This window comes from Giraffa tippelskirchi, chromosome 9, assembly GCF_054371585.1.
Source record: "Giraffa tippelskirchi isolate mGirTip1 chromosome 9, T2T-mGirTip1v1.2.pri, whole genome shotgun sequence".
Lineage (NCBI taxonomy): Eukaryota > Metazoa > Chordata > Mammalia > Artiodactyla > Giraffidae > Giraffa > Giraffa tippelskirchi.
Window position 1 is genome coordinate 144,831,266 of NC_137283.1, and position 27,970 is coordinate 144,859,235.

At 43.3% G+C, this 27,970-nt stretch overlaps 2 protein-coding genes across 40 annotated transcripts in view; one reads left to right on the forward strand and one right to left on the reverse strand.

Moving 5' to 3' along the window:
• Positions 1 to 4,917, forward strand: part of ZC2HC1B (zinc finger C2HC-type containing 1B) — a 52,062-nt gene extending 47,145 nt beyond the window's left edge. Inside the window, exons 10-11 of the transcript XR_014065848.1 lie at positions 2,647 to 3,252; positions 3,860 to 4,917. The gene's annotated coding sequence lies outside the window, so the exon portion shown is untranslated. The remainder of the gene's footprint in view (positions 1 to 2,646; positions 3,253 to 3,859) is intronic.
• PLAGL1 (PLAG1 like zinc finger 1) overlaps positions 1 to 27,970 on the reverse strand; it is a 55,940-nt gene that overhangs the window by 3,464 nt on the left and 24,506 nt on the right. For 2 of the 39 annotated variants that reach the window (XM_081530998.1, XM_081530995.1), the window contains 5 exons: positions 26,851 to 26,924; positions 22,791 to 22,822; positions 18,303 to 18,396; positions 2,804 to 2,945; positions 2,467 to 2,662 (listed from right to left, as the gene is read on the reverse strand). In XM_081530998.1, the coding sequence (XP_081387124.1) occupies positions 2,467 to 2,618 (152 nt within the window). In that variant the 5' untranslated portion in view covers positions 2,619 to 2,662; positions 2,804 to 2,945; positions 18,303 to 18,396; positions 22,791 to 22,822; positions 26,851 to 26,924. Of the gene's footprint in view, positions 1 to 2,466; positions 2,946 to 18,302; positions 18,397 to 22,790; positions 22,823 to 26,850; positions 26,925 to 27,970 lie in introns of all 39 variants that reach the window. The other 37 variants (XM_081531018.1, XM_081531003.1, XM_081530996.1 and 34 more) reach the window with 24 other exon arrangements.

Genomic DNA, 27,970 nt, shown 5'->3' on the forward strand with positions numbered 1-27,970 from the left:
TTTATCAGCCATGTATAGATCAATGCCAAGTGAGCAGCTTTGGACCTGGTATTTTCTGTCCTGCTCCTGTCCTACCCATGAGAAAGGTTCAGGGGGACACAAGTCACACCACTTGTCACATCACATCCCATGAGCTTCCAACCCGTTTTTTTGTTTTTTACTTTTTCCTTTGCCTGGCATCCAGTTCTTCTCCATGTAATTTACTCCTCACTTGCTCATGCAACAATCCCAGTCTAGAACATGATCACCTTAGAGCTAAAATGACTCCCACGTCTTGCTGCCCTAACTTCTCTTCTCACCTCACAACCCAGGAAACCACCACTTTCGGTCTGTCCTGTAGTTTCCCAAAACCACCATCTTTGGGTGTCACCTGGACCACATCAATGATCTTAGAATGCTTCCGGGGTTAACTGCTGACCCTGGGACTTTCGTCTGCCTTGCCAAATCGTCTGTTCCTGTCTTTGGCTGTCTAACTGCTTTCGTCCTTCGCTATATTCGGTCCCATGTGCTCTTCTCTAGTTAAGCAAGTCAGTTACTTACTTCTTCAACCTTTGCTTATGAAATGGAACTTTTATGTGGCAACTGAGGGACACAAAATGGAATGCTGCCCTTTAAAAAAAAAAAAAAAGGCATCCTGCCCTCTTCCATCCCTTTATTAGATCACTGCTTCAGGCCAGAGGGGCAAGACATGCTGGTGGCTATGGCAGGGAAGGCCATCCTTGCAGAAAGTACACTGCTTCCCTTTTTTGCCTCTCCTCACACCCTTAGCTGACCAAGTTGTTTCCCTTGCTCAGAACTACCAGCTCCTAAATATTGCTTAAGACATCTCCTTCAGTGCGGTTTACCACAGTAATCCCACCTAATTCCTGTCATTCCAGTAATCTGTCGGCGCCACTGTCTGTTCCAAATATTTATCTCCTATATGTATTTTGGTCTTTACTCACAGTTATAATATCCTCACTGTGGCTTAACTGCAGCTAACCCTGCCTTTGGTGCTTGGGTAAGGATAATTACTGTGTACACATAAGAAGCATGCTGCAAAACAGGAAGCCTTTGAAACAAAACTGGTGCATACAGTAAGCACTCAATACTTATATTTATGGCAACTAGAGATTGGCCGATGTACAGAACACATTTGAATTTTAAGCACTCGTAGGCTTATTTGAACAGATCAGCTTATCAATGATTTATAACAGGGCTATTCATAAGGGCCAGGAACACAACTTATTTCTAACTCTCCCCAGTGCCTTCCTCCAGGAGCAGCCCCAGATTTAATCATAAGGTGGTCCGTGCTCATAGCATACTCAGATGGAAGTTCTCTCTCACTCAATTCTCACTCTCACTTATGCACTTATCTGCTGGTCTGAAAGTTACAGTTCGTTACACGAAGACTAGAGGCCAAAGATGCATTTCCCTTAACCAGGTATCCAGACAGGCATGCGTTGGTGGGAGCTCTGTGTGTATAGCTCTGAGCGTATGGTATATATAGTGCACGCACAGCATTCACTGTCAATCAGCCTACCGTGCAACGTACTCATTATGAGTATATTTTGAGTACTGTCTTTCTAGTATATAAAAATCCTTTACAGGCAGAAACTACATCTCATATACCATTTCTCTCATGGAAGTAAGATGCTCAAGAAATAATTCAGACTAAATGTTACTATTTTTAAAAAAGAACCTATCTCTGCAAAGTAGTTTTTACCCTTTGTTGAATCCCTCCCCTCCATTCTCACTCTCAGGGCCTGGAGATGCTCTCCATATTTCATACCTGGACTGTTACAACAGATTGTACATCAGTCTACTTGCCTCTTCCCTCTTCTCCAAATTACTGCCAGAGACATCTTTCTAACATCCTGATCAAATCATGTTGTTCAGTTCTTACACTCCTCACAAGAAAAACAAGCCTTTTAGGACAGTAGACACGGCCTGTTTCTGAGCTGCTACCCTCTTGCCTCCAGTTTGAGCCTCACTCCGTTCCTCTTCCAGCGCGACCCTCTGTCCACATATGCTTCAAGGCCGAGGCTTAGGGCTTTCCCAGAACCTCCTCTCTGTCCGCCTCCCATTCATTCTTCATATCACAGCTAAAGACTATCCCACTCTGACGAGCCTCCCCAGGTCTCACCAAGCAGTGGAGAACAACAACCTTCACCACTTCCACAGCTCTGTGATTAAAGCCCTTGGATTACATTTTAATGGTGTTTCCATGACTATCTCCCTGGCCATAGGTCTTCTCATCTTTCTGTTCTTAGGCCTGGCTTATTGTAGGAACACAAGACATACTTGTTGAAAAAGTGAACTGAACACTGCAGAGCACAACTGTCGTATAAAAACTATAGTAATTACTGGAGATACAGCCTTAAAGGCTAAACGACATCCGCTTTCCCCTGCAGCGTTTGGTCTGAGGGCTAGCAAAGCCTTTGAAAGGTATGTGGAAAAGCACATACCTTTTCTGAAGCCTCTCACCTCATTAATTTATATCTGGAAATGAAGGCTTTGCCACAGTCTGGCTGCAAGCACTTGTAAGGTCGCTCCCTGGAGTGGGAATAACTGTGGATAGTGAACTTCTCCAGGGTGAGGAACGTCTTGCCACATAACTGGCAGGGGTAGGTAGCCATGGGCTTTGTCTCACACTTTCCTTTTCAGATGCGCTGACCAAATGCTGTGCCATTTAAGTGCAAATAGAAGGATAGGACTGTGCTGAGCACATCAGCAGAGCCCCAGCAGCCGACCGCCAGGCCCAGGGGGAGGCAGCGTTGTGGTCCCCGACCTGGATCTACCCAGACATGGGCCTCTCGGTTACCACTATCTCTGCTTCCTGCATCCTACATCCCAGTTTCCACGCGGTCTCAGGCTGAGAGGAGCAAGTGTGAGGCACAGATGATGTTCCCGAGCAGAAAGGCAGACTGCATCACTAGAGCTGGGGCACGTCCTGGGTCACCAGACTGTGGAGAGAAGAGGAACAGTTTCTGCACATTAGCCGTCGGCAAACCACGCTTCTCGTCCACCCGTTCAGCATCGACTACCTGGACTCAACACGTTCCTTTAAATGGCTCTGATGTGGCACACCTCTCCATCTGCCCCTGTGCTTTACGAGTCCTTCTGCATATGGATGCACCTGTCTGTGCTGCTGCACAGTGGCAGGAGTCAGCTGCACAGTGTTCTGATGGCGGATGAAGCACGCTTTCCCTTGTGATAGAGACAGCTATTATCCACAGACTTGGTATCATCTACCTCAAGCCGTGATTTCAGGTCAGTGTGAAGTTCAGTCTGCCAATTCAAAGGGGGAAAATAAAACACACACACACAGCCCCAGTGTGCTTGAGTGTCTTACTGGTACAGAAAAGAGAAGCATCCTCGCTTATTCAAACCATTGGCTATTCCTCGTCACTCACTGTTGGCAGAACATAAGTTGTTTACCACACCTGTTTAAACTTCCAGGGGATGAGACGAAATCGTTTGTATATATCTAAGTTGATTTGTTTGTGAGGTTACCATGCAGAAGGACGCAAGTCTACGATGTAAACAAAGTGGGAATAAAGCTAGTTTCATTTACTGAGTTGTTGCCTTTGAAGGGGAGACAAGATTCACATAAAGATAAGAGTGACAACGGCTGGTATGCAGGCACCATCTTCCAGGAAACCGTCCACTCCTCTTTTTCCCTTTAGTCTGTGGGAACACTTCCTCGTTCCCCAGCCCCACCCGGCGGGGGCAGGGGGTGGGGGAGGGGAGCTACCTGCTGGAAGGCCACTCCTAGGAGACGGGCTTGCCGCCTTAGCCTGCTTCCAATCCCAGTTCTTACCATCCTTGCAACCCAGGCAGATCACCCAAGTCCAGGCTTTTCTTTTTCTGCCAACAGACCCATCACTTGGGAGCCTTAAGAGTCCAAAACAGCATCATGAACACAGCATCAACAACAACACAGGAAAAGCCTGGCTACCCAGAACCCTGTGCTATTCTAGTGAGAGAATTCTCACGCAACGGATGTTAACCTTTCAAGTGCCGATACTTAAAAAAAAAAAAAGCATACTGTCTGCTTACATTAAACACATTGGAGTAACTTCTGCACACAGGCCAGCCTTTTCTGAACTTTGTCAAGTGAGCAGGGCATGTGTGTGAACCTGACCAATCTCAGCAGGCCTTCGAGGAGTCTAGTCCCTGCAGTCATTCATTTATTGCCAACTCTTTCAGAGCTGCTCTTCACTGTTCAGTTAATTTGTACTTACCTCTGGAGTTATTTTCAGATCAGAAAGCTGAAGTCTAGCTAGATGAAGTTTTACTATAGTAATAGTTCAAGCATCTTTTTATCAGCACCTAGCACATGCACATAGATGAACACACATTCCTTTTTTAAGGGGCAGAAACTGCAGGAAACTTTTCATGTTCTTCATCAACTAGCTCAGATGTTTTTAGTGTCTGGTCAGAGTTCACAAGGAGCAGGCCCCAGGCAGATACCCCTTGCTGTCCTGCCCCACCTGCTTGGAACCTTCAGAGCTGACGTGTGCACTTTGACCTGAAGCTTTAAGCACTGATCCAGAGCTGGGGACACCGGCATTCTCAGCCAGCATCTTGGCGGCAAACCTCCTTTCTGATGGCAGCACACAGAGACTCCTCTGGGACCAAGTATGATTTGAACTGAGCCCCTGCCCTCGCCCCGTCCAAACCCCTCTCCTCCAGCTCCTTGTTCCCTCCTCGTGTGCCAGTTCACCCCGTGGCCCAGCCTCGAGGCATCCCAAGCACCCTGGCCACAGACAAAGTAATTCCTTCCAGGAATTCTATCCTGTGTGGCCGAGTTTCTGCTGCCAGGATTCATGGCGTGTCCTACTTCTCCATCCAGCCTGAGTCTGGCCATAACACTGGCTCAGCCATAAAAGGCACAGAATTTATCATCATCATTAAATATACTCATTCACTTGAGTTTTCTGTGTTTTCCAGGTCTATTTTAAGAGATTAAAATGTATACACAATATGAAGCTTGAAATTCATTTTTTTTTTCTTGTTCTCTTTATAGCTGAACTCAAAATAGCATTAGTCACTCAAAAGAAGGAGCTGGTCTGGTGGTGAGATTTTATATTTTTTCATCTACACCAACCCCCTGCATATATAGTCTAAATTGATTCTCCCCAACTCCTGCTTTATCAGAGATGACTAGTGTCCAACAGAACTTTCTGTGATGGAAATGAATGGCTACTGAACACTCAAAATGTGATGCTGAGAAACTGACATTGTCATTTAAGTAGCCACACAAGGCTAGTGGCTGCTGAGCTGGAAAACACAGGAGCCACAAGAGGTGAAGGTACGGCTGACGGTTTCCTCCAGACACAACTATGCTCTGATTCGCCCTCACGCATTTCCCTGAAGCACAGCAAGTGTATATCCAGCTCCAGTCATTTGTTTTATGAATATAGTAGACAGATTCCCTGGTTCAAATTCCAGCTCATCCATTTGTTAGCGCCTAAGTTTCAGTTTCCTCATTTGTAATATTTACTTGATGCATGTAAATGAGCCAGTGGGGACAACCAACTGAAACAAGATGAATCTTGAAAGCACTCTGTAATCTAAAAACACACCACACAAATATATGGTAGTATTTATAAACACTGGGAATAAAAGTAGAAACCATCAGCTGCAAACTGGCACACGGTTTCAACCACTCAGCTATGGATGTAATGGAGAAGAGACACACATTCTCTCCCTGCATATACTTTATCATCCGTTACTCATAGTTGGAGGAGCCAGGAGCCTGGATAATACTCGTGCTCAATACACACAGGACATATGAAGTTGCAAATAAAAACTGGCCCAAGTTCTTTGTTTCTCAACAGATACCAATGTTTGCTCACCAACACACCAAGAATACAAAGGAATAATCAGATTTTTTCAATTAAAGAAAAAGTACCTGCCCGTTAGCATTGAATAAAGCTTCCCAAATCCACTTTCCCGTCACTTCCCTAGATTCACAAGTCCAACAAGTTGTAGACGTCACTACATTTCCCTCGGGCCTTCAAAGATGGTGGGTATACAATCAAGGCATTTTAGACATGACTATACTGTATTTAAATGTGAGACATTTCCTCCAACTCTTTCCTCATTAAACTTGCAGAGAACAACATTAAGTCACATAAGTATTTTTACACTTATTTAACTTATTGTATTAATGTCTTTGCCCAAGACTTTTCTTATCTTTTTGAGTTTTAGGTCTCTGTGTTAAATACACCCAGTCCAACCCTAAGTGCAAAATTGTTCCTCAAATGTTGAACTCAATTACTTTATGACAAGTAAGCATTCTTTAGTTTCTTCAGGAAGGCTTTTTTTTTAATGATGTATCAAATTCGCTAATAGTTACAACATTTCATTCACCATAACTGTGTATTTCATTAATATGGATCTTCAAATATAAATATTTGCACTGTTTTCATGATATAATCAGAAACTTCTATAAACATAGCCTTTCCCAGCAGATTATAAATTCATTGTGGCTGAGGATCAAAGCCCAGCTATTTTTAAAAAATAAGCTGTGTGGATAATACAACATCTCCCATCACCATGTACTTGATCAGTACTGGCTGGCTGCTGCCGATTCCAATCTTTCCTTGAAACCTGATGAGCTCTGGCCACACCCTTAAAACAGACTTGCGATGAACTTTCTATTATTTGGCCAACTGCCAAAAATCCTAAACAGAGAACTAACAAAGGGATGGTCCCGATGATCATCAGTCTGCCCTGTGACCTGACATACAGATTGCATTTGAGTCTTAAATATGGTAATATTTCAGCACCTGTCACCCTGGAAAGAGAGTAAGTCTTCCCCCAAAACATCTCAGGACATAATTTTCAATCCCCTTGATTCTAAAAATACTGAGTGAGTGATACAGATCTGCCAGTATGCCAAAGAAGGCTTGTGCCATCTGCTTCATTCTGTTCGTGCTGATTATTTTGGGGATGAGAGAGGATCAGATTGGAATAAGAACATATATATATATGGCAACAGCCAGGAAGGACTGTGTTCCCTGAGGGCTGGTGGTATACGGCGGTGGAGAGAGAGGTCAGAGCACAAGTGGAGTTCCAGGACGTCCCCAGTGCTGCGTAACACAATCAGCTAATGGGGGACAAATGTTTTACAACATTCTCAAAATAAACTATGACTTCTGGCTTCTATTTCCATTGTTCCCAGTGACACAATGCAAGGCCCATTTCTGGGAGGAAATTGCATTTCCATTTTTAGTCTTCCAACATGGGTACTCTTAAGTTCTTTTTTTTTTTTTTTTTTTTTTTACTCCATTCATCACCACTCCTTGTGGATAAGAAAGTTCTATTCTAAACATTTCTTTTCCTCTCATACTCCTGAAACCTAGGATGGCTTTTACATAAATGTGTTAAGGTCAGTTTTGAAAGTTCTGTTTCTTCTTAAACTCACACAATACGAAACAGCCAATCATGGAGCCGGGCAGGTGGAAATTCCCTGTTTATCTGGCTCCAGGAGGCTTCTAGAGAGGTGCCTCCATATTTGAAGGACTCTAGTAGCAAGTCTCATGAAAAAAGCTATCCAGAAACATCAGCAGGAGGAAGAAGATTCTCAGAACCTCCAGGGGGCTGCTGCTGCTAATTTCCTATTTCACACATACACTGTGAAATGGGATGGTTCTTGTACCTGAGCAAGTAGATGCGAGAAGAGCTGGGGCTCGTTATATGTCTAATCAGTAAATAGGAGCTCCCGGGGCTGGACTTATAACTTGGTTGAGGATTATAGATGTGAGGCCTGTTGAGTCCCCTACCAGATGGTTGTGGCTGGGTTTTCAGCCTTCACTGAGGACGGAGGTTTTTAAGTGGGGCCCATGACTCTGAATTCTCCACAATTCTGTGGAAAATTAGGAGGCATGTGTATTGCAGTTCTTGTGAGGAGAGGGACCATACCTTTCTTCAGATTTTCTAAGGGATTCTAGATTTAAACAGGTTAAAAGACACTGACTTACATGAAAAAAACAGAAAAATCCCTCTTTGTGCCGTCAGTTCAGTTTGACTCTTCACAAAGTCACTGACATTTCCTAAGCCACGGGCCATATATTTTATGCCTCAATCACTGCATTTTATCAGGTGAAGGTTAAAAAGGGGGGGAGGGGAAGGGCTCTATAATAATGTTCTTTGGAAATTCAAGCAATAAGCAAATTCAATAAACAATTTGTACAAATTTCATTTCAAATAGGGGTACAGATGATAATGTAATAGATCCTATCATGTAAGACAGGCCTACCCTTTGACTAGAGGGCAGGATGCCTTCCAAATCACAGGGATTCATTTGTCAACATCTTTAAAAATCTGTTATTAAAGTGTGTATGCATGTGCAGATCCTCAATAAAGTACTAACAGACCATCATTAAAATCCACAACACCTGAGTTGACACACCACTTGGAAGAAGCTTCCTGGGTAGGCTGCACTCTAGGCTGGACCCTCAAAGCCTGTCACCCTGCCATGTCTGCATACCTCTGCTCCACAGCGGCCCAAAGGCAACTGAGGCTGCAGATCAACCCACTGGCTATTTGCTTAACATGCTTAACATCCCTCATGCTTATGTCTTTTCCACACTATGCCCCTTCCTGGACTGTCCTGCCACCCAGGATCTACCTGGCCAACTCCTGCTTCCCTCATCATTCCCAGGCAGAGGAATGAACGCCTCTTCCACATGGTGAGATGGTGAAATGGGGAGACCACTGAGGAAGCTATTACAGAAGTCCAGGTGAGCCCACAGGGACTTGGGCTAAGGTGACCCTGGTGGAGGTACTGAGCACGGAAAAACCAGGCTCAGGAAAGGAAGACTGGTTTGGTGAGAAACTACTTCCACAAAGGGTTCCTCTGTGTTCCCTCCAGAACTATTCAACACTGGGTCCACATGTCCACTTTAAATGTTTGAAACAAGCTGCTCTTGGTGGTGGGAGGCCCTGGCTTGTGCCCCCTTCTACCCCTGCCCATCCTGCTATGAGAAGCGCCGCGCACAAGGCCCCGCCTCCCCAGCCTGCCAAGCCATCAGCTTTGCTGCCTACTGACTCTTTTAAACTGTCACCTGGAGAGACTCCATTTTGTTAACCCGTGACTAAGCTCTTATTTTCCTAGAAATGAGGCCTAAAATAAGCCAGAAGGCTGAAGTGAATTGTTTATCTCATATTTAGAGAGAAAATTATACCGCAGCTTCAGAACATCAAATCTACGCACTAAGAAAAATACGAAAAAGGACAGGGTGCTAACCTTCTAGTTGCAAGTAGTGGGAGTAATGTCGAGTTAAAGAAGGTAAACTGAATTAAAGTATGCAGCTTCAGTCTCTCCTGAAACTCTATTAAAACAGTATTAGTGAAAGTGTCTAATGGTTTATGATGTCTATCTTCTTTGTGAATTGTACCTTTTATCATTAAAAATATCCCTTTGTTTCATTTAAAATAAATTAATTAATTAAAAAAAATGGTATTAATGAGATTTTTTTTTCCCGCAAAAAACACAGCCTAAGATAATAGGAAAGGAGAAAACAGCAACAACGTTTTGGAAACTGGAAAGTAGGTAAACAAGCAGGAACTGACTTAGCCGTCCTAAGAAAGCTGAATTCTAAGGCAGTGATGAAAAGCTATGAAGCAACCATCAAAAGGCTCAAATTTAGGCACTAGGAACTTCTGGAAGTGGGGATGCATGTGGGCATAGGAACAGAAAGAGTAGTTTCAAGTCTGGCAGTGCATTCAGCCCTCTGACCCCCTCCCGACAGAGGGTATGAGAAGTGGGTACTGTGCTGAAACAGGGTGAATTAAGTGGAAGTCTGCATACTTCCCCTATTTGGCGATGAGAACAATGGCAGCCAGGCCTATTATACTCTCCAAGACAGGAGACTGAAAGAGTCTTCTCTGGGAAAGCTGACTAGCCCGAGAGAAAAGAGCTCACGACAAGGACAAATGGCAGTCCTGAAGGGTTTACCCGTATTACCCTACAACGAAGCCCTTGTTGACAAAGCCTATCTAAGTACACAAAGCTCCCATCAGCTTTTTTATGGCTCCACTCACAAGTCAGGCAGCTGAGGATCACCAGAAATCAGAAGCAAGCACCTACTAGGAAAAACCAACACAGAACAAACAGAAAAAAAGCAGCTAGGTTACAGAAGAAGAAGGAAACTGTATGGAGGAAAAAGAGAACTTCAGAAACAACTAGCATTAATATTCCAGAGAGAACCAAGAGATCCCTAAATGAAGAACAGGATTTTAGAAAAAAGAAAACCACAAACAACAACAGAAAGGGCAGTGACAAGCGCAGAAGCCTGGGGGCAGGGCGGGCATTTGAGTCAGACCTGCTGGGGGCACGTCTGAGAATCTGCCATTTGAACAAACTCCCCTGATGACTCAAAGGCACCTTTATGTTTGCCACTGTGGCTTCTTTTGAGGGTACCTGCTATTTTTACATCTTTGTTAGCTCTAGTGCTCACCTAAAACTAGATTTAGCACCATGAAACCTTTTATAACACAGCTAATATAACCCAGAGACTAATTAAGAGTAAAATCATCCATAGGTTAAATGGTTAAAATATATATCATTAGACTAAGAAGCAGGAAAGAAGAGATAATTTTTAAGTTAATGAAACAGTTTACCATCTTTGCTATATGAAAAATGTGCCTATCATCCCGTTTCTGGTTAAAGATTTGTATTAGAAGTTGTGGTTCATACGATAAAGCAATAAAAAGACTTAAAATTGGAATAGAATAAATATTTCAATATTTACAGATGACTATCTATACAGAAAACCCCAAAGAATCCATACATAGAATGTGAGAATTAGGAAGTCTGACAAGGTATTGGGTTACAAAAGTCAAAATACAAAATCAATTGCATTTCTAAATGCCAGCAAGCAGAATATAATTTAAAATTAGTTAGCCACAAAACAAAGATACCTAAAGTAAGTCTAACCAAAGATAAACAAAATAGTTATGGAGAAACTATAAAATTCTACTGAAAGACATAAAAGAAAACCTAAATAAATTGAGAAACATACCATGTTCATGAATAGAGAAATACAGATAGTATTATTGTAATATTCAGTTATCTAGTTATCTTCATAGTAATATACTGATTCAATGAAGTTCTAATAAAAATTCAACAAGGTTCTTTGTTGGAACTTGACAAGATCGTTCTAAACTTTTATATTGAGGAGGAAAAATCAAGAGTAGTCAAGACTCCCCATGCGACTGGATCATACTCATCATCCTATAAACTGATCAAAGAGGAAATGGTGAAAGATAACAGATAAAAGCATTTTTTAAAAAGCTACAGTAATTAAGGCAGTATGATATAGGCACAGGATTAGACAAGCGGACCAATAAGAGTAGAATGAATAGCCTAGAAACAGATCCCCCCTTTTGTATGGAACGTAATACACAACAGGGCTGGCAATGCAATCACTGGGGAAAGCACAGACTACTTAATAATCGATTATCCATATGGAAAATAAGGAAACTGGATTCCTACCATACATCTACATAAAATTAATCCCAGAAAGATACAGACTTAATGTTTAAAACAAAACTTAAAACCTTTAAACCTTCAGGCAAGAAAAAATAAAAAGGTATTTCACAGAGAAACTCAAATAGTCAATAAAACAAATGAAAGTATGTACAATTTTATCCAGGTTTCATCTCTTGTTCCATCATTAAAATCATTTCCCTTATATATTTTATTCTTTGGTCTTCCCTCTTCTCCACTGGCAAAACTACAATCCTGATTAATTTAATCTGGGACCAACTCCACCCTGCCCCTGGCACACCTTATGCCTCTGTTTCCTGCCTTTCTTTCTTTTCTTGTGTCATGCACTTATCACATCTGACATTTTTTGCTTTATTTCTTAACACACACACCCCCAATTAGACTGGCAAAAACCAGAAAGTCAGGCAAAACCAAATAATGCCCAGTGGAAGGGAAAGAGACAACACCCAAGACTGAAGTGAGGCTTTTTGCATTCTACGATGCTGTTTTCCTTAGGAAGTAAGACATGATGCAATTAAACTACTCTATAAAGACTCACACATGAAAAAAAGTGAAAACAATCATTGAAACTCAGAATGGATAAGAATTTATCCAGATTTCATCTATTGGTCCACCATTAAAATAATTTCCCTTATACATTTACCCTATGATTGTTGAAGGAATAACTTCTCTTACTTGGGGGATGAGGAGAGGTTTCATGGAGAAGCCAAAATTTAAGCTGAGCCGGCAACTTTACCTGGTATTCAAGGGGAAGTGGTCAATTTCAGACCAAGGGAATGAATCAACACAAGGTACATGAAAGTAACTACTTCAGTATGACTAGACACGAATGTAAACATGCAGGCACCAGGGACAAACAGGCTGGAGAGACAGAGACCAAGTCATGAAGTGTTGGTGATGTGCTGCTCTGCTGCACTGGGAGAAGGTGGCTTTTTTGCTGGAATGTTGTAGCAGACTGACTAACCTAGTCATTCAAGGGCAGCCACTAACTCCAGTTTACGTGGAGGTAAGAGTGAGAGAGGTAGAGAAAGGAGAAGACAGAAGTAGAAATATGCTAATGAAACACTGTCTCAACAGGAACAGGAGGCAGTGATGGGAAAGGCATAAACAGCACAAGAATCTAAGCCTCCGAGAGCTACAAAAACCAACAGGAGCCAAACTGCAAGGGGCAGGGAATCCTAGGACTAGTGACCAGGGAGTGGGACAACAGGAATCTATTACAGTTGGCCCCCTTATCCACAGGGGATACGTTCAAGACCCTCAGGAGATGCCTGAGACAACTGCCAAACCTTATGTTTTTTCCTATACATACATACCTATGACAAAGCTTGATTTAGAAATTAGGCACAACTAGGAATTAACAACAATGGTAAAATGGAACCATTACAACAAAACACCATACTCGAAGTTGCATGAATGGGGTTCCCCTCTCTTTCAAAATATTTTTCCCAAAATATCTTATTGTACAAATGTAATGTCTTTTTCTAAGCACTTATCATGAACCTCAGCCGTAATGTTTGCGGTTTGAAGTGCAACAGCAAAACTAGCACGAATTTTTTTCCTTCCTCCCAATTTCAGATAGAAGACTCCATCTTAGCAACGTAAGCATATGATTTTTCTCTTTATGAAGTTTTAACTTTCATCTTTTCACTTAAAGGAAGCACTTTATGGCTTCTTGTTGGCTCATCCAAATTGCCAGCATCATCACTTTTGCGCTTATTAAGTAAAACAAGGGTTACCTGAACACAGGTAACCCTGTGATACCCACAGTCAGTCCGATAACTGAGCTGGCAACTAATGACCACCAGGCAGGATATGCTGGGAGAAGGAAAAGATTCACGTCCCGGCTAGTATGAATAGGCTGGCACAACCACTTCATCATGCTACTCAGAATGGTGTGCAATTTAAAATTGATGATTTATTTATTCTGGAATCTTCCATTTTCAGACCATGGTCACATGGGTAACTGAAATCATGGAAAGGGAAATCTCAGACAAGGAGGGACCACTGTAGTCAAATAAGAATTTAGAAGAGTTTAAAGGAAAGAGGGGAAAGTGATGGTGGAGAGGGAAAGAAAGATCAAGACCCAGAAGAAAAACCTAGCAAAACAGGGATTTGGAGTTTGGTTTTAGCTGTGTTGAGTTTAATGGTACCTAATGGGTATTCAGGGCTTCCCTGGTGGCTCAGTGGTAAAGAACCCACCTTCCAATGCGGGAGACCCAGGTTAGATTCCTGGGTCAGGAAGATCCCCTGGAGAAGGAAATGACAACCCACTCCAGTATTCCTGCCTGGGAAATCCCATGAACAGAGGAGCCTGGCAAGCTACAGTCCACGGGGTCACAAAGAATCGGACATGACTGAATAATTAAACAGCAGCAGCAGCAGCAGCAGCAATGGGCATTCAGGCCAGCAAGGAGACCTCCAGAACGGAGGAGGTGCTGAGGTTATCTTCCAACTAAGTAACAGCGAATGGTACGTGGCTGCAGGGAAGTGGATACTATTCTGAGTGTGGCTTCTATAAATGACTTTATAAAGTACCCTGGGCTCTGCGTGGGTGTCCTCAGTCTGTCAGTAGCTCACATGCTGGTCTTCCCCAGAGTGCTTTGGCGTGCACAGTGGGGTGTCCTGGGGGTAGGGTGGGGTCTGTTTTCTCTGTCACAGGCTGCAGCTAGATTGATCCCCTCTTAGGAGATCTACTCTGCACTGTGGAGCCTGAGGGAAGCAGGCTTGTGGGGGCATGTAATTCTCGGAGGCTTCAGGAACAGAAGAAGCCTTCTGCCTTTAAATTCCCTCAGTTCCTCTTAGGTAAGACAGTGCAATGACAAGTCCATGGTGATAAAAAGAAGCAAAATGAGAATTCAGTCTGCATTTTAAAAAACTTGATGAGATGTTCCAAATAATTTCTAGATGGTGATAGTACAAACCAAGACGCTAACAGCTCAAAAATCCTGTCTGGTTACCCACTTTCTCCTACTAGAAGAGGTAGGCCTTTTTCTTTTCTTTTTTTTTTTTTAAACAGATGAGAGCCTTTTGTTGTCATAATGTGTTTAGCAGATGGAAGATAACATGTAACTGGTGGGGACTGGCGCAGGCAGACACAGAGAGAGAACGCCCATGGCTCTGTTTTGACTGGGAGGGGAGGAAGCACTGGAAAAAGCACAAGCCCAGGAGTATGAGCCTCAACGAGCCACAGAGGACTGAGAAAAACCAAATCACCAAGGGCAAAAGGGGACTGTTGACCAGGAGCCAGGCTCCCAGAGGTGTCACCTGAAAGCAGCCTATAAGGACCCCACTGCCTCCCGCACCTGTATGGAGTGGAAGCAGGGGGCCTACACAGCTCAGGGCCCCCCAGACAGGGCCAAAGCACCTCGACTGGATGGTCACTCAGCTTAACATCCATCAGGCTGAGGAAAGGGAAAGGAAATATCTTTACAGAGTCTGAAATCCTCCCCGACCAACCTCTTACAAGGTGTTTTTAAATATGAACGTTTAGGAAGAAACAGACAAAGGTCGCCAAGCAAGCAAAATAGGTATGTGCGTCCCGAGAGGCAAGCGCGAGGCCCAGGCCTGGTTCTCAAGCTGAGATGGGACGGAATGTTTCAGGAAGACTGTTAATGAACTCTAGGTAGCACGTTGGGGAAGGTGGGGGGAGGGGTGGAGCGCAGACTTGAAATCCAGACAAGAGCCTCTGGTATTAGGAGAAGATTTTCTAGTCATTAATGTCAGTGGCAGGGATACTCCTTTGTGACAGCTGGAAATATATCCCCCTCCTCCCTCCCAACAAAGCTGCGACTATTCCCCTTTAAGGCCTTTGGTGTGTGTTTCTATAGCTGACAGTGGTGATCTTTCCTAGGACTCTAAGAGCAGGGCACCGAGGAACCAAACTTACCTAATTATCAGCCGGGACTATTGTCCTAATACGGTGACTATTGTAGGGAAAAGAAAAGCCCAATTCCTTCCCAGGAAGTGTGTGAGGGCAAAAGCTCACGCTGAGAAAAGAAACAAGAAAAGCTCACGAGTCACAGAGGTGATGGGAAGCCAGATTCCTGAGTTCAAATCTCTTGACGGAACCTTGAAAGTTACAACGTGTGATCAGGAAAGGATGCTCAAGACTTGAGCGGGCTGTTTTGTCCTAAAACAACAGTCTGTAAATTAAAAAAATAAAAAAGGACTGAAAGTACTGAAAACAATGTGTCAGCAAAGGGTTGCTGGGGGGCCAAATTAGAGAGGACTTTGTTTTTTCTCTCTGAATATCTGTACTTTCTAAGTTTTCTTTTTTGACTACCTACGCTGGGTTTAGAGCAAACCAGGTGGAGAAAAGGGAGAAGGTCTATTTCAGGCCGAGGGAAGACCATGTAAAAGCAGAGAGGCCTGAAGCAGGACAGGGCAGTGTGGATCCCGTGGTCTAGTTTGGCTGGAAGACACGTGTGAGCGTAAGAGGAGCAGGAAGATGGGCCTATAAAGGAGGCAGTGCCTTGAACATGCTGAGGGGCTGGTGCGCCAGGCAGAGGAACCTGGGAGCCAGAGAAAGGGAAGATGCTGCATGGACAAACTGCTATGCACAAAAAAGTTGCAAGTGAGGATGGATCCCTCCCCTAGGGATAATGTATAGCACATGTAACAGTACTGTTCGCAAAATCTAAATGGTTCCTTTTTCTTCCGCACAAGGAAGTCCTGAGACCTAATCTGATTAACTGAATGGACACAAATGTAACTGGCAGTTTTAAAAGACAATTTACAGCTTCCCCCGCCTCCCCCTAAGCATTTTCAATGGATGAACATCCAGAACTCACTTGACCATAAACTGTGTAAACAGGCAAGGGATAAAAAAGTAAAACTGTTGCACCCATGCAACGCTCACTCCCCTCCCTCCAGGACCAGAGGGCTGCCCACTTCTGTGGCCACCTGTCTTATTTATGGGACAGAGTTACTACCCAGTGCTTGAGTGAGAGCTTTCTCTTTGCCTTCCACAGCACATCCCATAAGGATGCCAAGCCAGTTGTTCACCCAGAAACACTTTGTTAGAAATATAAAAATATGTATCCCTATTCCTTTAAGACGACCCCGGTTTCTCATTTTGTCTTTGCTTTGTAAGGGGATAGATGTTTCCAGTTTAAAAGGAAATGGGGCTGGAGACCCAAGGCGCTAACTTTTGCATGTTACCGCACTGCCTTTTCTGAAAGGGAGAAAGGAATGTTGAGGAAATGGGGGAGAAGGCTTAAAAAGAGTGGAACACTAACAAACAGAGCCTCCTCTCCTTTTCACCTTAAGCCTTTTCCTCCCCCATTCACAGCTTTAGGTCCTTTGTTTGTTTAACAAACCATTACAATCATAGCTGGTTCAATGGGGAGGAATGTGAACCTCTCTAAGTAGCTGTCCTGGCAATCCACATGTGTGGTCCATCCCCAGCCCATCCCGTGTGGGGCTTCAATCTGCCGGTCTGTGCTCCTGTCGCCCCGGGGGCCAGGCACCTTCCTTACAATAAAGCCCAATTTCCCGCCACATGCTTGCTGCTCCTTCCCAGTAGCCTAGAGCGATGCCTCACTTCCCTCCCTGCCGGCCGAGCGAACTGCCCCATCCAGGCGGCCTGGGCTTGTCCCACTCAGCTGCAGAGACGCACAGGGCCTAGGCTGTTCGCCACCCTCTGTCTTCAGCCCATGGACTCACCACCCAATACTTGGAGGTCATATTCCAGGATCTAGCTGGTTATCATACAGTTTTTCAATGTTAATTGCACCGTGACCAGAAGATAAAATGGCCAGACCCCGCCCTCCCCCAACTAATTAGAACTGCCTTTCTCAGTTCCTAGTAGATATGTTAGCCACACTGGGATGGATTTCAATTTCTCAGCCAATAAATCAAAATATTATTAGTAAGACAATTCTACTTCAAACAGAACCAAAATAACCTTTAGTAAAACAATACCACATTTCAGTTGAATTCAAAGTCCTCTCATGCTCCTTTGTCTACTAATGTCCATCTAACAGCCCTGTGAGATAGGCTAGAAAGGCATCTTTATCCCCACTTAATAGATGAGGAAGCTGAGGTCCAGAGACTTAAGTTCTTTGTGGATAGGCACTAAGAAAAAGATACGACAGGTAATGTACTATACCAAGCAAAGTACCTAATGCACAGGGTTAACTCCCCTTAATGTCATGACTGATGACAACATGGTGACCAGAGGCCTGACCCGGGTGTTCTGAGCTAAGCGGAACATTCCCCACTTCCACCTTGCCGTTGCCCCCAGCTAAGCTGTCTACACAGCCTCTGACTTTGGCAGTAGCTTTTACAGCAGTATTTCCCAACAAAGCCTAGGAAGCTGGAGCTGGAGTCCCTAGGGCAACTTGTACGTGACTGGCATCTTCCTTAGGCTTATCAGTCAACATCTTCCACAAATGGGAGGCAACCTTTACACCTCTTCTTATGTACACAAGTTGGGAGTGGAGATAGGGCAGTTTTAAAGCTTTTGAACTGACTGGTTGACAGCAGAAAATTCCAGAGATTTGCAGGTATTATCAGGGCTATGGGTGGGGGACAGCAGAGGATATGAGAAGTTGCTAATTGCGGGATCTGATTCCCTGAAACACAGAGGATCCTAATGCTTTTTAAAAAGAAAAGGTTAAAACAATGCCATTCTAAGGTCCTTCACAGTTTGAGGGGGAAAGGTGTTTAGCCTTTTTGAAGTGCCTTGAACCTTCTGCACATCCTTGACTTATTTTACTATGTGGTTCCAAGCAGTTACTAATATACATACTCAGATAGAAATAATTTTTAAAAGCCATCATGGCTTGCGTACCTACTCGGTGACAGGAAACGTCAGGTCCAAGGCAGTCAGGGAGTCCTCTCAGAAGGTCTGAGGCCTCAAACCTATAAGAAGAGATCTTGCACACCTTCAGTAAGTGAAGCGAGAAAAACAACCCCCCGCCATGTAGCAACTTGAGCTTGCTTACTTCAAAAGCACACGTGCGTGCACACACACACAACTGTGAATATACAGAGGACATTTTCTACTACTTTTTAGGTATTTTAATAGATGATAGATCAATTTCAAATTTTAAAATCCTAGGGTATAATACTTCAATAGACCCACCACTCAATTTTAAAATGTCGCAGATATACCACATGGTAAAAGTCTTGAACATTGAGATCATTTGATATATTTAAAAGGTGTGCTAAAGTTCATAATATTGTAAAGTAAAAGATTTTCAATATCTCATATAATCTTGCCCAAGAAGATCTTTAAGTATTTATATTATAATCTTTGTCCTACTTGCAAGTGGATTAGAAAAACCCTGATGTTTCTCCCTGCTTTCTGCAAGTGGAGAAAACACATGAAATTGCTTACATAAAATATTCAAAAGAGCACTCAGAGGAAATGGCATTTTTTTTAAACCATCAGTATTAGAATACCATAAAACAGGTATGCAAATCCATGCAATAACAGAGCCTAAAGCAAATTATGAATTGAAAAAAATCAGCAACAACCAATAGGCACTCATTTTCAACAAAAGCTTCATATAAAGAGCTTCCTATCTTCATACAGATTTATCAAATGCGCAGGGTGAAAAGGCTGAAGTCTGCAATTTGCATATATGATTCAGTGGTTACCAAACCCGACTACGTTAGAATTACCAGGGCAATCTTTTAGAAATACACATTCCCAGGCCACAGCACAAACTAAACACAAACTGAGAGCAGCACTGGGGCCCTGGGAACTTAGGTCTTCATGAAGTCTCCAGAAAAAGTCTACAGCCAGCTTTACACCACCATCCCTGATGAGCATTTGGAAATAGGTATCTCTGTTCACCAATTAATTGTAAAAGTCAGCTTCTTCCAGCTAAGACTATTCCAGCCAGTCGATACTCTTAGGGGCAAAGCTTTTCGGGATTTTCTTTTACCAGTACAAAGGTAAATCTATTACATAACAGCCAATTTTATCTCACCTAAGGGATCTATTCACTGGGTTGCCTGCTTTCTTAATTTGATCAAAAAGGCAATATCCATTTATTATGAGTAACCTCCTTGTAAGTTACAAATGGAAAAATTAGGGCCATTTTCAGACAACAAAAGTCTAAAAATAAGCCACCACAATTTAGGGAAAAAGCTGGAGGCAAGTAGGTTCTCTGAATCATCCAGAGTATTTGTTTTAAATGTATTCCTTGCTTTGCATGTATAAACATGTCACAAATCGTCTTCATGGTCCATCTCTCATCTCAAAATGCTCAGTATTTATTGTGGTGGTTTAATTGGGTGGTCTCCAAAGGCCTATATTAATTATTTTAAGAGCTTGAAACAAACATGAAAGAAAGCAGAATTCTTCTGGATGATTCCTCCTTTGCTCCTACCCATCTCACCCATGGACAATGCCAATTTATGAATTCAGAGAGGCAGGGGCTCTCTTCAGCTTCACTAGAAAGGGCACACATGACACGAAGTACGCAAACCAGGCAGCGGAGTAGCTTAGCTGCATTGTCAAAATATTCAAATTATCACGAAAAGAAAGCGATTCCTTTCTGAATTCAACAATGCCCCTCGGCCTCCGAGGGCTCACACAGGAGCTTATTCTTAAGCTGTTCAATGTAAGCAGCACCAGTGAAAGCGGAGAACTCTGGCAGGGAGGAGATCAAGTCCCTCGGCCTTTCCCCCCTGCCATCTCAGCCTGAGTCTAATGCTTAAATAGTTAACAATGCAACAGAGAACCTGAAAACACGCATGGCCCCAGGGGAAAAACCATGTGCAGTCTACAACAATTTAATAAAGCGCAGAGGAGACAGGAAAAATAACACGTAGACATTTGACAGTACGCCACTTGCAAGCTGGTTTTCAGATCTGAATTTTAGATTTCAAAAATCAGAGAAAAAGCTTCTAATAGGTGGGTTCTATTTAAAATAAAAGAAGAATACAGTTTTTTCTTTTAAATGAACCTGTAACATAAAATATTTCTAAGTATACTCATTTCTGAGCTCCAGAGAAGCAGGAAAAATCACATTTTTCTAGAAAATGGGATGGGTGCACAGTAAACAGATCACATAAGGTAAACTGTCTTAAATAAAGGGGAGATATTCAGGGGGAAGTGATCTCTTTATTCAGTGATGACAAAAACTAAAGTTTCCTGAATCTAGAGCATTCAGATTTCTAGAATGCATTTTTGGCTGTCACAGTCTGTTTTTCTAGGCATTAGCTGCTGAGGGCTACGTTTGAGAAACACGACTTCTTCTCTGTTAATGAACTGGTTTAGCTGCCTGCTGAGCATTCACTGAAACCAGAATTGAACAAAGGGATTTCCCTCCAGTTTCAGCTCATTCACTTCAAGCTACTCCCGATTTCACTTAAGTAAATTCTTCAAACTGACTTTTATTCCCCCTCCCCACCCCCCCACCCCCCCCAATGATTTGAGTGGGAAAGAGCCGGGCAAGCCCTGACACCGGGAGGCCTGTCCCGGCTTTCAGCGAAAGAGTCCTCTGGGTGGAGGATGTGCAAGCCCTGTTTTCGAACAGCCTCTCAGATAAGTGTTTTTTTTTTCCCCTCTAAGGACTATAATTCCTGATGGAAAGGAGCCCACCCGATTTGGTAGATCCTAGACAAGTAAATCTTACTTCAGTGAGCTGATCACTGCAACTGAGATTATACCTCTGGAGTGGAGGCCGTAAACTGGATATTTGTATTCATCTCACAACAACCAAGTCATTCTGAAGATGAACCCCGAGGCCCATGCTGTGAAAGGGTAACTGGGAGCGTGAACAGATCCGTGAGCCTGGCACCTGGCACCTGTCCCCCTACGTTCTGACACAATCCCTGGGGGGCTTCAGTCACGGCCCAAGTTTCAGCTACTTCTTGGGGTCTTCAGTCCTGAATCATCTACTATCTATCTTCAACTATCAATCTACTACTGTCTTCAGCCATCAACCTCTTTCACATTTCAGACGAATCCATGTACCTTCCTCCTGCATCTCTCAGCTTAGATACTGTCAGTGGCCCTGAAGGCCCCCTGTTCTGAAGAGGGGGCTCTGCACGGCTCACCCTCCAGCATTACCCATTTTAGCTACTGGCACTGCTATGTAATGTTAGAGCTAACATTTAGTGGATGCTCACCAGGTCATGGCCGTTGTTTTCATGGCTTTACTTAATGCTCCAAACAGCCAAATGAGTTTAACCCCACCTTACTTATGGGGAAACTGAGGCTGAGGAGTTATGTCAATCGGCCTATGGTGGCACGGTCAGTGAGCAGCTGAGCTGGGCTTTGCATCCCAAGCGAGGGCTTTGAGAGTCCACATTAGTAACAGGTCACTCTCTTCACCGTGTTGCTTTCTGGCTGCTCCCAACTCAGAAACCCTGGAGGCATACTAGATTTTTCTCACTGACTAAGCTGCAGAGTCTTCGGGCTTATTGTCTCTCAGATGTGTTTCCTTCTCTTCATTTCCATAGTTACCAGTGTTTGGATGGTGTTTTGCCTTCATGACAGAGTCCAAATCAGTGCAGCAGGACAACTCTGGAATTTTACTTTGTCCTCCCAACAGTTTTCCTGTCTAGCTCATTTAAAACAGGTGCAGGCTTTGTAATTGCTTGTGTTTTAGCCCAGATGACGGCAGAAGCAGTCTATCCTTCTTAATGTCTAAACTCAGTGAGGAGGTTCTGCCCAACTTCAGGGTTGGAAGGAGGTTAAGAAGGTGAGAAAACGATACTCTCCCCTAAAGGAAGGTGGGGGCGGGGGGGGGGCCCTTGCACAGCTCTGTCCCCAAGGCAGGACAGAACCTTCTAGAGGACAGTGGCAGCTGTGTTTAGGGAGCCCAGGCCTGAAGCAAGAGCGTAGGGCTTCAAAAGACCACTCAACTACTCTCATCATACCCCAACTACTCTTATCATACACCAAAGGCCAGCCCTCACCTACCAGGGGCCATGAAACCTTCAGGCTCTAGGACACATGCCATGGGAGAAAGGGAGACACCTAAGAATGATTGCAATGAAATTTCTCTCTAGGTTGACGGAATGATGAATACAAAAGGGAGTACACTTCCTGCATGCTTGACACGGGAGGGGAGTGAGAGTCAGACTTATGAGGGTGCTTACAGTGCAACACCCTCAGGGTCATGCGCATCTGTGCTACAGACTAGCTTCCTCTGCTACAACGTGGAGTCAGGTTATTTCTCAAAAAATGCTACCCCTCTGCTGCAGAGGGGAAGGGACTCTCTGTAGAGACGCTGGGGTCTGTGCTTTGGTCCCGGGGCTGATAGAGAAGGAAGGAAGGAAGGAAGGAAATAAAGGCAGATGTTAGGAGTTTACTCACAAGATTAACGCCTCTGATTCCTATGCAAATACCTAGAGAGGGAGAGGCAGAGAAAGTTATCTTTAAGGCCTTTATCTTAAACTCTGAATTGCCTAAAAACCAAAGGAGAAAACATAAGTCTACCAGGGATTAGAAAGTGAGAGGCTGATGCTGCTAGACTCCTGAAGCCCAGGACAGCCCTGTTTCCAAGCCTGGACATGCCCCCCTAGAGCAGCCCGCTGGGACAGAGTGGGACTGTTGGTTCCCAGAAGATGTGAGAGTGTGCTGGAAACTGAGGTGTCAGAGAGGAGAAACCTCATAAATGTGACAAATCTGTTGATTCGAAGACACTGCGGTAATGGTAGGTCCTTGCGGCACCAAATGTCTACAGGGATTTGGATCCTGAGGTCAATCAAGTCCTCAAAACAAATTCCACTTAAATCCTGTGGCTGAACATCTGAGACCTTGGATGAGGCTCATCAAGTCCCTGATGAAAACCAGAGAGGATTCTAGATGAGCAGAGATGTATCAGCCAGGATGCTGAGATTAGAACTTTTAGAACAGGAAGCTCTGGTTGGCAGAATGTCAGACGTACAAGTATCAGCAAACAGGGGACCCCATCTTCCTGGTGCACAAGCCCCTACTAAGTCTTCCTGGCACGCGGGGCACGTCCAGAGGGCAGACCAACCTTGGACAGAAGGAGCCATCTGGGGAGCTTGTGCCCCATCACAGAGGCTGGGCAGCCAAGCCAGTCCCCATGCTCTGCTTTGATTAGTAGGAAAATGAGTATTTCCTATTAAACGGTACCCAAGAAGAGAACCCACAAATGGGGAACTTGGAAGTCAGGGTGGGTTGAGCAAGCAGATAGACACTTGGAAAATCAGAGCACAGGGCCACTCGGCTCTCATGAGGGTCTGGCCTCTGTTGACCTCGCTTCCCTTCTCACACTGGAAGGGGGGGTGAGGGAAGATCGGAGGGGGCAGTCAACAAACACAGGCCCAGCCCCAAACCCTCACCACCCCCTTTCCAATCGGTGGCACCCCAAAACTGAGCGTGGACTGGGTATGCTGCAGAATGGGGGCCCAGCCCACTTTACTGGCCAACACTCCATTTTCATGTGGTTTCCTTCAAACGACTACCAGCCTGGCAAATAAAGAGCTCATCAGTAAAGGGACATTTCTACGTACTGGAGACCAAGATCCCTATGGACTTCTCTGTCTTTCTGTTCTCAGACTGGCCCCCCTTCACCCCTTCATTCTAGTCACAATGCTGCTGTCAGAGCGATTCTTCTAACATGCAAATACGCTCCCGTCACTTGGCCATTTGGAATTGTTCAGTAGTCCCATTAATTTCTGTCAGTTGCAACCAAGAGTCCTGACTGATGCACTGCAAGTTTTTAATCAGGACAGCAATACGCTCAGGCTCGAGTTATAGAAAGAGACCTCAGACAGCAGAAGGACAGAGTAGCTTCTGCATTTATACATTCTATACATTCAAATCAGTAAAACAGTAATTCCTTGGGAAGAAACACAGCCAACAATTTTGTTTAAAAAAAACTGCACACAAAGAGACTAACTGCACTAATTGAACACTGAAGTTTCTCTGTAAAACTGAGTGTTCACAGGGAGCTCTAGATCTCTCCTGAGTCGGAACTTGCAACACTTTTGCGTACTTTAAGTTTAATATACAAGGCAAATGGGAACCATTTTAAGAAAACAACAAAAGACGATGATCTCCCTAATGTGGTTCTAATTTACATGCTGGTTGTAAGTGTGTGTGTTTTTATGAATCACTTTTAATTCCTGTGCTCAAACAAAAAGGAAAAAATTACCTTGGCAATGACACATAATGGATCAATTAAGTTATTCCCCAAATAAAGTACACTTTGTTATAGTATAAACATGCATAACTCCTAGCGCTATTTTAAACACACTGATAGGGAAATGTGCTTTATTTATTCATTGTAACAATAATATTTAATACTCTCCTATATTATGCCCCTGCCCTCAGCTCCCCTCAGGCCTTGACTACTTTCTCTTTGGGGAGTCAAGAAAGTTAAAAACAAAAAAAAAAAGTTAATACTATTTCTTAGATAGCAACTTTCCTTACCTAAAAGTGGTGTATGATAACGAGTTTTACTCTCCTCATTCTTTTACTAAAAGCATACTCTACCTAATACTAGGTTGTGGTTCCTACAGTTAGTTAAAAAACATTAACCAAATGATAGTATTCTGCTAGACACAGTCCATGAACGATGGATTGGTGGGCGCAGAGAGGACCGGCTATGGAATCAGATGGTTCTGGGTCTAAACACTGGCTCTGCTACTTGCCAGGTATGTAACCTCAGGCAAGTCCCCTAACTTCTCTTTATGCTGACATCTCTCTACCTGGCAGAGCTGTTATGAGATTATGCCTTACAGATGTACACACAGAGGCACAGTGACTGGGGCAGAGTCTGAAGTTTATGTACAAAGTAGATGTGTCCTGTTAATAAGTATCAAGAGTGCTTTTACACACCGGATAAGCTCACGATTAGGAAATATTAATAATCTGTGTCAGGATACAATACATCTAACAGAAAGAAGGTAAGTTTTTGATTCAATTCAATAATCTCTTTGATTTGGACCACCATGACACAATTCTTTTCTAACATGTTCTTGTAAAAGAAATTTCTAATTATTCCTTGCCTGCTTCAAAGTTTTGTATGTCATGTATTCTAAAGACTTCTAAATTCTTAAGCAGCATAATATTATTAGCTGGGCTTTTAATGGCAATGTCACATTTAATTGGAGAAAACAATTACAATTGGATCTCGCATGAACTGGTCTTACACATATCGTGAAGCAACACAAATGACATATAGAAGCGATTCTGGCATCTTTAGATTTTGTTAGAATTTTTCTTTGGAATGTGTGGGTGGGGAAGTGGAGTAATTTCAATTAGAACCATTTGGAGAACAGGAACTTAAACACACATATCTAATATTCTCTCGACTTTGGCCTTTCACCTGGAGCAGCTGTGGACAGCCTTTCTAGAAGTCAGTCCCAAGAGGAAAATGAAATTGGAAGTGGTTTATCTAGTTTAAGAGAAAAAAAAAAAAGCTTAAGTATAAAATGGGATCTAAGGAAACTTACAAAGAAGATCAGAATAAAAAAAATATGGCATATTACAGTCAAGGACATTTTGCAAAAAAATCTGTGGAGAGAGGCCAACAGTTATGGTTAAGCAATACCGTTAGCACCAGAGCTGCAAACAGGAGGAGGGTTCCTTTAGCGTGAAGAAGGCAACGGGCTTAAACAAAGAACTAATACATGTTACAGGAGAAAAACAACCAGAATGTTGGATATGAAATTTGAGGCTGGAACTAGGTGTCATTATTTTGAAATGGGTGTTTAAAACAAATCATAATCTCCACATGTATGGTGGAGAAAAATAAAAACTTCCGATAAATATCAGGGATCCTGTCAACCATAAGTTTCCACAAATTTAGGTTACCGCCACTGGATTTAGCAGGATACTTATTTTATAATTTTAGGAAATTTGGACAGAATATATGCAAACTGAATATCACCTCATGTTACGATGCTGGAGCATGATTTAGAGACTGAGTTGTAATGTATGCAACATTCTAAATATGATTCTAAATGGAGGATAATGCCCCCCAGCCAAGTTCCCCTAGTATTAATCTGTTTTCATTTGAAAACATCTATTTAAATGTCAGGGAGGGAGGTCACAAGTTTCTAGTAAACAAGTCATGATCAATAAAAGTCAGTTGTATAAAGCCCCTTATTTCTAAAGTTACATGAGTGAATAAACATCAATGACAGTTCTTAGCATGTTCTCTTGATTTTTCTAAAGAGTGAAAAACAGGCTTTTGTATTCCCCAACCCTATTTTTTCCCTCAAGGCCTACAGTTCCTCAAATGAGAAATCTCAGAGAGCGAGTGTTCTCTGGGACATAAGCCCCTCTACTGTGGAAGGCTGTGGTATGTGCTCTAAAGTAGGAGAATGAGAACAGACTCACACTGGCCATGGCGCACAGCCTGCGCAGAAGTCAGAGGGTGTAGTGGAGATACACTTACCTTTCTAAGTTTGAGGTACAGAGGAGTTTCAGATGTGACCTGAAACAGAGGCCACACCAGATGTGAGAGCAATCCTAGAAGAGGAGGAAAAAAAAATCAAAAGGTTAAAAAAAGAAAGGCACCGAGGAAAGTCACACTGAATACTGTGTAAGGAGACATTCACACACAGGACTTAAGTTCAGGAATGCCAGAATCAAAAACTTTGTCAGTATACCATCATGTCATATTCCAACCTTCTAGAGACACATCTCTGAGTTCTTACAGAATTTTTAGTTTGATAGATGCAACGTGGTGACATGAAGAGCCACAGCCATGGTGCCAGAAGGCCCACGTTCAGACCCAGGTGTCACCTGGAGCCACTGGAAACCTCTCACCGCTTGTACAACAGCTCTCTGCCTTGGCTTCTCACCTGTAATATGGAGGCGATAACCGCACGTACCTACAGCCCAAGGGCCTTTTGAGGATTAAAGGAGTCAGTGTGAGTGAAGCGCTGAACACTGCACCCAGGAAGCAAGCTGTACTAGTATATTTGCAATTCTTTTCCAGAGACCCCAACTCAAGTGAGAATGTCTCAGAGCTTCAGGAAGCAATCAGATGATAATCAGAACCTTTTGTAAAAGGGTCAACTAAGAACATTATCCTCTAGGAAAAGGGAGTGTGGACCCACTGGAGTAGGGCTTGAAGGGACAAGAGGGGAAGGCCATGTCAAAGAGCAAGGAAAGACTATTAAAAGGCAAAAAACAAACAGCCAAACAAAAAACAAAACAAAAACCCAAGACCAAAAGGAACCCTTGCTGAACTCCATCTTTTTTTTCTTCAAAGACAAGGTTACTACTCAGAGGAGAGGCGTGAAGGACAGAACTTGTTGACAATAAGTGTACCCATCTTTCTTGTCATTCAACCTAACCCATAAGTAGGATGTCTCCTTTCAATGACTAGGTAAGCCCCTAATAGGTCTGCTTTGTTTAGAGGAATGCAAACCATCTGAGAGGGAGGACCTGGTATCTTTCTGCTACGAAGTTTGCCGATGGAGGCAGACACACCCAAAACCATGAAGACCTCATATATGCCGATCCCCAAACTTATTTTGAGGGCTTGACTCTTATTAAATTACTTGACA